The 11820-nt window shown below is 37.4% G+C and overlaps 1 protein-coding gene across 2 annotated transcripts in view; it reads right to left on the bottom strand.

Moving 5' to 3' along the window:
* Window positions 1-2332: 2332 nt before the first annotated feature.
* LOC149545517 (vacuolar fusion protein MON1 homolog) overlaps window positions 2333-11820 on the bottom strand; it is an 83554-nt gene continuing 74066 nt past the window's right edge. For both annotated transcript variants that reach the window (XM_089790685.1, XM_089790684.1), the window contains exon 14: window positions 2333-2729. In XM_089790685.1, the coding sequence (XP_089646811.1) occupies window positions 2634-2729 (96 nt within the window). In that variant the 3' untranslated portion in view covers window positions 2333-2633. The remainder of the gene's footprint in view (window positions 2730-11820) is intronic.

Genomic DNA, 11820 nt, shown 5'->3' with positions numbered 1-11820 from the left:
TTGTTCGTCCCTACTACTCTTCTCAACGATGACCTCATGCCTTACGTATACAACTGGGTTCCAGCTCTGAAATCAGATAGATCACCAAACTAGTAGCGTGGAGAGGTTTTGTCAGTGTTATGACATGGATGCGGTCGAGAACAAGATACATTTCATATTCTACTGTCCCATATACTATGAGATTAGAGGGAGGTTTCATTGTTTATTCAGAGAGTGTCAGTCTTTGTCCTCCATTTTTAGGTACGAGGACCAGCAATGCCTTGCTCTTTATTTATAGGAAGTTTTCCATCTTCAATATTTCACCCTTCGCAAGCTATCCACCCATAGGTCTACGTCTCTTCATCCGCTTATCACTTCTTTTTCCACTCCGATTACCTCTCCTAGGGAAACCAAGCGGCCTCGATGCCCATCCACAGATACTCACACCAAATCGACAAGACCACGCAAAGACCATTTGCACCACCAATAGTTACGTACCTCCTCTCTTCGGCATCAAACTCAAATTTCTATGCACACAAGTAGTTATTCTTCTGTTCTGAGCTACTTTTCCACAACTACAAACTGTTAGTTTTTGCGGTTTCATAACCACCTTATTTGTTTTTCCTCTTTCTTTTCGTCTGGCTCTACTTGTTTCCGTCTTTGTTGTTTTCTTGTACTCGGACACCGTTTGGTGGTCTTGCTACCTTTTGGCCCCTGTTTGTACTCTCAGTCCCTTAGACCCACTTGTGGTCTCCTGTTGGACATTAATAAATTATCTTATCTTATTGTAATTACTTTTAAAGATCATTTACACTTTAACATATTTCATTTTTAGGAAAATATTTTTTTAACATATAATTAATTAAATTAAATTAAATATGAAAACTTTACTACTTAAGTGAAAGTGACTTTATGCAAGCAAAAATTTAGTGGCACCTTTTCAATAGACAACAGGGACTCGCATATACCACCATGTGATGTACGCTAGCTAAGTAAAAAATAAATAACGTCATGTTAAGACTGCAAATTCACAATGAAATTCTTGGCATCTGTCTTCAAATCATGCAAAACCAAATGTTAAAAATATTAGTAAGGAACAAAATTAACAGGAGAGATAGGGAAGAAATATGAAAATGTAGAGATTTAAACGTATAGGGGAGAGGGAGGGAGCGAGGGAGGGGAGGGAGAGATAGGGATGTCTCTAGATATGGGTGGGGGAGAGGCAAATAAAGATAGAGATGAATATAGAGTGAGATGAAGGGAGAAAAATATATAGAGATAAATCAAGAGGTAATTATCACGGAGACATTGAGAGGGAGAGATATATAAATGAGGAGATATATTGATAAAGAGATAATGAAATATAGAAAGGATGAAAGGGGTCACAAACAAAGAGACAAGTACTTCAATAAGCTTTGATAACTCTACTACCTACCCATTGCACACCAAGGTGTGATTGCTAGTTTTAATCAAGATAACCATCAAAGTGTTGTCAATTAGTGTCCAATACACATCTATGTCCTTGACAAACCCCATTGGATGGAGTAAGTTTATCATGAGGTATGCTAAGGGTGTCTTTCGTTTGGTATTGAATATAGAATAACATGGAATAGACCATAGTTCACAGACTTGGTCTCAAAGAGCACTCAAGAAGACGAAAATTTTGAACTTCGAAAATACTCATCAACTTAGCAAGTAGTTAACAAAAAAACCTCTAAAAGAACCTTTTTTTTTTTTTAAACACATTTTGTAAAATTCGATTACAAAAGTGTTAAAAACTAACAATTAACGTCTCAAAATAAAAAATGCATGGTTTTATAGCAAAAATATGTGAAAGGCTTGTTTTAACCCATGATGGTACTTTCACCCATGCTTTCCCGTGCCTATAAAAGCGTGAGCTAAAACATGTAAAAACTAGCCAAGCAACAAACTTTATAGGCAACTTGGCAACTCACGGAGTTAGCAAGCTAGGGAACAGACCAATACTTGGGTAGAGCAAGTCAAGTTGGGTGGTGAACTTTGGTGACAGAATTATGCTTATTATTTGTCTATTGGCTCTAGACTACCTACTCATAGAGCAGTAAGAAATTACTTATTTTGCATTGTTCATCGTTGATGATGAACAAGTAGTTTAGAATCTCCAAATGCTTAAGGAGCAAGGAGTTGGACTTTTGACAACCCAAAATTCTTCGGTTTAGTAATCAAAAGCTAAATAACTAGCTAAAAATCTTTTCTTCCATGCTTGGGACAATCACATTGAGATGCAGTATTATTTTGCAAACTGACTGGCGGTGGATAGATAATAGACATAAGACCAAGTTGCCAATATGTATTGCCAAACGCAACGATTAAATTTTGTTGACAGAGAAAACCAAAAGAATACTTCGATTTATCAGCTCAATTAATTCAGGCCTTTACATAAATTTAGGGCTTTACAAGCAACCCTTATGAATGATAAAATATTATTTTCAGTGCAATCAAATTTGCACATTTGAAAGGTTCCTTGATTTGTTCCAAAATAGAGCTTTAAAATAATGAACTCAAATATTCTAAAAATAGCATGTGGGAGAAAAACAAGAACAAAGAAGCCTCTTCTGCCTTGTACTGGTTCACATGGAATCAAAGCTGCATTCACCGTTGAATATATGCAGTTTTTACCACGAAAATGGAGCTGCTCCAATTAAAAATATTTCATTCTCCAGATCTCTAAGCCATTGGCAGACACGATTACATATGGTTATAGCTACACTCTGCATTTTACAAAAGTTGTTAAAAGTTAAAATCAATAATAAAAAAATAGCCATGGAGCATTTTGGCACCTGAATATCCTGACAAATGCATTTGTTAATAGCAAAACAATTGTACACTTTTGATCCCTCCCCTTTTCTGTAATGCAGGGAATATACATTACGACAACTGAACTGTGCAGTCCTTTGTCTAAGAATTTTCTTGGTACATTGTCAACTAATACCATCGTAAACTGCCACAGTTCTAGTCATGTAGATAAAAATGAAAATCACTGCTATAAAATTGCATCTCAAGGTTGATAAAAATTTCCATTTTTAGATTTCAAAACAGCACTAGAAAGCACTACCTTTCAAGCAGCCAAAGGTATCATCTCTGGTTTTACGTTTATAACAGCATTAGAAATCACCATTCAAGCATATAAAGGTATCTTCTCCAATTCAAGCATCCAAGGCCTTTCTGAGGACTACATCCACTTGGATGGCAATAAATATTCTCAGCTTGTTTTTCTTCTTTTAGAAATATTATGTGCATATGGTTTTGCATTTTAAGACAGGTATGGTTTACAACAAGTGCAAGAAAGAAGTTCACTATTGAAATCTTAAAATAGTAAACAGACCAAAATAGAACCAAGATTCGTGACTGAGCATATCCAAGCTTGAAAACAACAGACAAGGCATCCCAGGAAATTGTTTCTCCTTTCCCCTTCTCATCTAATTTCACCCATATAATGTCAAAAAACAAAACAATGTGCCTGGGGCAGAACTGGTTTTTACAGCCAATATCTGAATTGAATCCAGTGGTGCAAGGTAAGAAACAAAGAAAAGATTTAAGGATATACTGTTATGTACTAATAGGAACAAACTGCTTCCAACTGTAGGTCTTGCCATAATTAGGGACATATGCTACATTAGTATTTCTCTGAACCTTCTCAGGAAAACATGCAGCATGCTGTATTGCCTTGACCAAGTAATGCCCAAAATCAGCCACCATTTGAAAGCAAGCACAAGAGCATACACCAACAATGACGGTACAGAGGTCAATGAAAAACATTGCCCACATGGAGTAGAGTACCAAGGCTGCTATGGAAAAGTGTAAGGATATATTCAAATCCTCAACTGGAGTTCAACTCCCTCTCCGGGTGAATCACTCGATTTGCTTCCAGGGTTTCCATTATACTATCCCCTTACAAAAAAAAGTTCACTTCATGGAGAATATATTTGTGGTTGTCAACCTGAATATCATACTAATGGAAAAAAAAATCAAATAAATAAATTTAGGTTCGATGAATGAGATCTTACTCCTCTTTTCCAGTACAGTCATGGTTGTCAATCTGGATAACATGCTAGCTTTTAACAGTACATAAGAGAAGCATCTGATATCCTTTAAAAGTTCTGCACATCTTGTGGCAACAAAAGCTATATGCTAACTTGACATGTTTCATTTCCATTAATTAGATTCGGCAATTAGAATAAACGGTCAACGAATATGGAGTCCATCTATATCTAGAAACACTCCATGAAGAACCAAGGTGTCATGTCCCCTTTTCTAGCCAGTGAGTTTTGTTGCACCATTAGGCCATTTTGCCTTAGTTCCATGTGAAACCAGGTCTCTTATATGATCAGAGCAGTTTTTGGCCTAAGCAATTTCAATTGCAAGCTAATATGGATTGCTTCAATGGGGTTTCTAAACACTTACTATTTTTAGTAGGTCAACAGACTCATCATTCTTGGTATTGCAAGGTTGGACTAGCAGCTTCTTGTTGTGACCTTTCCAACAAACTATCAGACATGCATATCTGAGTTCGTCTGGTTAGAGATTTTAATGCTCAAATATTTAATTGATTAATTAATAAAGTGATTTTGTAAAATAAGTTCACATTATTGATTGTCGCTTATTATTATGAGCACTTTATTTCCCTGGTGGAAAAAGTATTATTTTCTAAAGGATATAAAGAAACAAAAAGGGGGAATGCAAAGAGTCACCTGTTTGTTTTTAAAAGGGAAGATGGAGCTCATTTGGAGTATGCTTGGTTTATGATTCAGATTTCAATTTCTTTCTTGGAGAGTTATTTGGAAAGCTTTGTCTTTCATCCAGCCTGAGCACAGAAACCCTCGTGCTAGTAGACAATGGATGCAACCCCATTGTTCGTAGAGACGTCACATCAAGTGTCTCACGTCTGCTTACAGGTTCTTTCATATATTTCCAATCTGACTGTATTTCTGTAATGTCCCTGTAGGACTATATGAATAAAGGTTAATAAAAGCATATATAATACATTAATTATTTTTATATTAGTTTTTTAAATTTTGAACTAATATAAATAATTTAATAGTATGAGTAATAAACATTAGTTAAACAATAAACAAGGAGCAGTTTTGGAAGTTCCACGGGAACATTACCCGACTTCTCCAAATTAAACATGGGCTTCAGAATTGGGAAAAGGGGGAAGATGTGAGTTGAATTCAAATTAGGATTGATAGCCAAGGTGGCAAAGAATAATTCCTTTCATCAGAGATTGATCTGACCTAGTGGAAACAACAGATGAACCAATAAAAGTGAAACTTGTCGAGGAAACAATAGCATCGATTTGTAAGTTCTATGGGAAACAAAGACAAAATAGTCAGCAACTCCTTCTGTCAGAACCAATGCTGGCTTAGTGGAAAATAATTATTGGAGATGAAATAAAGTTGTCATTTTATTTGGAATAACACCAATACAGATAATTATCGGATGAGCATGGGCATATGCATCACCAACAGAAATCAGTGAAGGTGTATTCATCACAGAAGACAAAGGGAGTTCGTGATTTGGATCATGTCAGAGATCATTCTACACTCAGCGGCAGAATTGAAGTGGATTACAAGTCGGTAAAGATTCATTATTATATGCGCTTGGCAAAGAAGGAATGAAAAGACAGACTGTCGTCGGGTGGCTTGTGAAGAAATATCTTTCATTAGTTATAATTCCTTTTGTGACAGACGAATTCCTGGGTAAGCAATTTATTATTAACCAGAGTCAAATTTTTACCTTCTGCATTGGCTGGGGTCAATTCATTTACACAGGTGCACTGTCTTGCCTTAATGTTATTTCCTAAAGTTTGTAACGAGTCAGTAATGGAACTCACAAAACTATATTTCTTGGTTGATGATTAGTTATTACTGTGTCCGGATGAATGGTATTCTTATGGACTGAACTCTTATAATAATCATTTTACATTGCCAACTAGTGTTAGGAATATATGTGTATCAATGATGTTTAAGTCTGACATGTAAATAACTGAAAATAATACTTTGGAAAATGGTCCGATATTGCATTCACGAACAAGGATTAGAATTTTTGAGAGATTACAACTGAGTCTGAAATTACTTCTGGAGTTGCGCTCAGAAACATATTCAGTACTCGGGGGATTTTACAATTTCTGTATTTAAGATTGTTCTCAATATTTGGTTATTGTATTGCTGATGTATAATGCAATAACATTGTTCTTATCTTATTTAATAAATTTGGCTACCATCAATAGTCAAATCGAATACCGTAGGAAATTTTTGGACGATAATAATAACTTTTGTCTAAAGTTGGGGCTTATTTATTTATTTAATTAACTCTGGCATCGTTATAAGACAAGCAGATGAAATTTAGCAAAGTCCGAGAAGCATTCGGGGAAATTTAATAATATTGTTGAAGTTTGCCTCAAGAATATATGAGATCCAAGAGGCAGGAAACATTTTTATATAAGCATTAGCAGCGTTTGAAATTCTTTGAAGTCTATTTCTATTAGAGCTAAAATATTTCAGATTTAACATTATTGTCTGTGAGAGGAAGTGTGGTGGGCCTATAACCCACAGGTCCCAGTTGGAAGTTTGGAGTAATATTTTATTCCACTTTATTGCATTGCAGGCTGCCGTTTAATCTGGAGTACGAACCATAATATTGCCGTCAGACAGAGAATATAAAAATTTTGTTGCAGAACTATTGGGGAACATCGATTTATCAAGGTTCATTATGAGGCTAAGCTCTCTGATTGGTTGAACAAATAAATAAATTCGCCGTGAGATTTGTTCAAACTACAATGTATGCAGGCATGTGAATCCTCCCCTAAACAAATTCATCATTGGCTCTTCAACGGACACATCCCTATTGGGCTACTTGTAAGTGGTAAATAGCAGTTGGGAAGCATTACAAGAGAATATCTGGCTGCAGTGTTAGGCACGAGACAAAGTTGCCTAGATATGGTAAATTATGAATCCATTAACTTCTATAATGGCAGGGATTATTGGACTTATATTTGAAGTCAGAAAATCTATACGTTTTTTCTTGCAAGCATCTAATCCATTATTGACAACTATTATCCTAAACATTCAAATCATTTCAAGCAATCACATCATTTGTAATTGATTGAGTTCAAGGATTTTGCTAACCGAAGAACTCACCAAAGCTCAAATTCACTACAGAAAAGCCTTGAACCAAGCAATCATTGTTTGAGGTGAAGGTCTACATGCTTAGGTGTAGCAGAGCCTAAAGTGCACGCGAATCAAGATGATTCTTGTTCGTTGGCCAGAACCGATTGTGGAATCCTGTTGGAGAATTGGCAAGCCCTTGGATTTCCAATCTATGGTTCTAGGAACCAACAGGTTCGATTACACACAATTCCAAATCCTCAACTTCCTGTGTTTTGGCATGAGTGGATTTGATGACCGAATGGTTATAGTGGTTTATACCTTCACACGAGCAGTATATTGACACGTTCCTTGAACTCAGTGTATCTCTATTGGCTCTGAACTTCCATTCTGTGGCAAAGAAGGGGTTTAGCTTGTTTATGGATCAATACGAGTTAAGAAAAAGTAAAGGCTCAGTGCGTTAGTGTAATGTCCCCGTTTTTTGGAGGAGTTAAATTATTTATAAAGTTATCAATAAAAATATATTACAAGATAACTTTATATTTAATTAACTCAATAAAGTGATATTTTATAAAATCATTAAATAAAACAATCTTCTAGAGGTTGTTGGAAGAAGCGATGAATAAATAAAAAGGAGGCCGACCTACCGAGAAAAAAATAAATAAATTGGCATTGAGGGCTCATTGCCTATCATCAAGATTTATTATTTCCTTTTGCTGATGTGCATTGTAGAGCCTAGGGTTTCTGCAAGTAGTCACAATTGGCCATTGAGAACGAAAACTCTCAATTGGTATACAATTTTGAGGGTGTGAAAGATCACCTGAATTATTGCAGCTGTGGCAAGGATATTTCAGTCCTTTCACTTGTGCTTAATTGTTGATTTGGAGTTTCAAGTGGAGCTACACTTTCACCATATCATCTTCAGCAGTCAGTCTCCAGTATTTGATCAATCCAAGTTCTTCATTTCAATCTGTAGTTGCAACAAGTTCTCAATTGTATACAGCCAGTTAGGGTTTCTCTGTAATGTGCTATGTCATAATGTTTTGGTGCTGAAATTTGCTATATCATTTGTAAAAACATTTGGTTTTCATTGAATGAATACATTGGCACTATTATTTCTTTTATTTCAACAATATATTTTAGCAATGTATTAAATTTAGGGTTTTGTTTAGTGGCCTATTGGTACGGGTCATTACAGTGGTATCAGAGAAGTTTCCTGCCAACCTAATAGGGTTACCCAACCACCATTTAATTTAGTTTACAAAAAAACCAACATAACTGAGAATATGGCTGAGAGACATTCTCAAAGCCCATCCAGAAGTGTGCGAGATGATGAGACTTTACAATAACAGGAGAGGCTTCTACGGTCAATAGAGGCAAGTACACAAGTAATGATTGTTATGATGCAACATTTGATTGGGGAAAATAGGAGGAATAATCATAATAATGACCAAGATGACAGGAGCATAGCAGGATCACAACATAGGACACGATCTGGAACAGCTGACAGACCCACACGTCCTACATTCAGAGAAGAAATTTCAGCACGCACACCTGATGCTATGGTAATAGATATTGTAGATGAACTCCGACAAGCGAGGAATGAGTGGGATTCATTACCAGAATATGTACAGGATGGATGGAAATTTGACAGGTACCTGAACTATAGAGCTGCCAGGTAGAAGCAAGTAGATAAACACAGTGAGCTGCAATAGGTCACCAACAAGTTGGTATTATCCACATTTGATGGCAGTGGAAAAATGATTGCTCGTGCTTGGATTCGTAAGGTGGATACTTTCCTATCTTTGAAGACGATGACAGAATTTGAAGCACTCAAGTATGCCACTTTACACTTAGATGGGGCAGCACATGATTGGTGGACACATGGCATGATCACATTGCAACACAATCAGATAACCACTTATCAGGAGTTTGTGGATAGATTGATAGAAAGGTTTGAAAAAAAATCCTAAAGTTTATTTCCGAGAGTTAGCCCAGTTGAGACAGTCAGGACATTTAGAACAATTTATCAATGACTTCCAAAAGCTTGTAGTGATGGTACCTAACATTTTAGAAAGGAGGCTAGTCATTTTATTCACAGAGGGATTAACTGAACCACTCAAGGGGTGGGTAAAGGCCTTTGATCCTCCTACATTACAGGAAGCCATGAAGAAAGCCCGCAGTATGGAACTTGCAGCTCCAGCAAACCGGTTTAGTTCAAAGAGTTCTTCATCATTTAGAGATAACAAAGGGGAATTCAGCAAGGGTAAAGAGAAGGTTAGTGACTCAAAATACAAGCTAGTTGCACCTTGGGATAAGGAAACACTTAATGACCTGCGTAGGAAGAAGCTATGCTTCTTTTGCAAAGGTCCCTATGAGTTTGGTCATGATTGTCCTATGAAGCCTACAGGGAAGGCTAACCAGGTGATGTGGGCTTATTACGAAGGTTCAGATTCAAACATCTCAGAGCACCATGATGAGGCAGAGGGTGAACAAGAGGTAGATAGTGCTGAGAAAAAAGAGGCTCCAGAGATACATTTACAGGAGGCATGTCTGTCTAGTATTCAAAGAGAGGGATCTTTCAGATTTCGGGGAGTCTTGGCAGGACAAAAGATTATTACTCTGTTGGATACAAGTGCCACGCATAATTTCATTGATGCACAATTTGTGGAGAGGAGTGGACTCATTACGAAGGAGTTTGAGGGACTGAGAGTTAAGGTAGTTGATGGATATACTCTTCGTTGTGATAGGATGGTGCGAGATCTACCTTTGCGCCTGAACAACTATGAGTTTAAGGCAGACTATCATTTGGTCAACATGGATGACATGGACATAGTACTTGGGATGCAATGGCTACATTCTTTGAAGGAGGTTACCCTAAGATTGGAGGATATGGAGATACAATTCGTGGTGGATGGCAGGACTCATGTGTTGAAGGCTATCCGTAATGGTGATGTTAGGACTATCTCATTTAGGCGGTTGGAGAGATTAGTCAGGCATAATAATATAGAGTAGGCAGCAATATGTGCCTTGATGCCTACCCAGGGGGAGCAACATAAGACTGAATATCATCCAGATATTCAGAAATTGAGAATCAAGTATGGGAAAGTATTCAGTGAGATTCCACCAGGCAGGCCACCAGACAAAGGTATAGAGCACATTATCGAGTTGGAGGAAGGTGCTAAGCCTGTCATGATCACACCATACCGGCACCCAAAACGACTCAAAGATGAGATCGAGAGGACCATCAAAGAGTTGCTAGCAATGGGACACATCAGACCAAGTAAGTCACCCTTTGCATCTTCTATTGTTTTGGTAAAAAAGAAGGATGGTACTCTACGAATGTATATTGATTACAAGGTGTTGAATAAGAGAACTATAAAGAACAAGTATCCCATCCCACACATCGATGAGCTAATAGATGAATTGCATGGAACTTGTTATTTCACAAAAATTGATTTGAGATCAGGCTATCACCAAATCAGAGTTCGAGAGCAAGATATTGAAAAAACTGCTTTTAGATGTCATTACGGTCATTTCGAGTTTGTAGTCATGCCTTTTGGTTTGACTAATGCACCTGCCACTTTTCAGTCCACTATGAACAAGGTCTTCCACCATCAGTTGAGGAAATTTGTGCTATAGTTCTTTGATGATATTTTGATCTATAGCAAGACATGGCAAGAACATTTAGAGCACTCGGAGACAGTATTAAGCATTTAACAAAGCGAGTCCTTGTATGCCAAAGAGTCTAAATGTGATTTGGGGATGACAGAATTGTTGTATCTTTGAAACATCATTAGTGCGGAAGGAGTGCGAATGGATCCTGAAAAGATCCGTGCTATTGTTGATTGGCCACCACCAGAGAACCTTACACAGTTAAAAGGGTTCCTTGGTCTATGTGAATTCTATCGCAGGTTTGTTAGTGGCTACTCACGACATGCAGCGCCCATGACAGATTTGTTGAAGAAAGGGGCATTTGTGTGGACTCAGGAGGCACAGGAGTGTTTTATGCAGTTCAAGGAAATAATGACTACATGCCCAGTATTAGCATTACTTGATTTCACAAAGCCATTTGAGCTTCAATGTGATGCTTCTGGAGAGGGAGTTGGTGCTATACTCATGCAGGACAAGCATCCTATAGCTTATGAGAGTAGGAAACTCAAAGGGGCTAAGAGATCATTCAGCATATATGACAAGGAGATGTTGGCCATCATGCATGCCTTGGCCAAATTCAGACAGGATCTTATGGGCAGCAAATTTTGTATTAAAGCTGATCATAATAGTTTGAAGCACTTTTTAGGACAGCGGGACCTGAATGATCGTCAGCAGAAGTGGGTAAGTTACAGGCATATGATTTTGATATCACATATGTTAAGGGGACACAAAATATTGTTGCAGATGCTTTATCCCGTAGGCCACACCTCACTTCTATGATTCAGATATCAAAGGATTGGCGATACTTGATTGTAGCAGAATATGCCAAAAACACGTGGGCCTCTGCTATAGTGGAGGGGACAACAATCGACACCAAATACACTCTCATAGATAATTTGATCATTTACAAGAACAGGATTTACTTAGTCCCAGGATCGAAAGTGAAGTAGTTGATTTTGAGAGCATTCCATAATTCACCTACAGCAGACCATCCTAGATATTTCAAGATTTACAGGTTAGTACGGGAACGGTTCACTTGGAA

The sequence above is a fragment of the Cupressus sempervirens genome, chromosome 7 (genome assembly GCF_028749045.1).
Source record: "Cupressus sempervirens isolate cs-2001-9-10 chromosome 7, ASM2874904v1, whole genome shotgun sequence".
Classification (NCBI taxonomy): Eukaryota; Viridiplantae; Streptophyta; class Pinopsida; order Cupressales; family Cupressaceae; genus Cupressus; species Cupressus sempervirens.
Note: the sequence above shows the minus strand (reverse complement) of the source record. Positions and strands in the feature narration are given on the sequence as shown.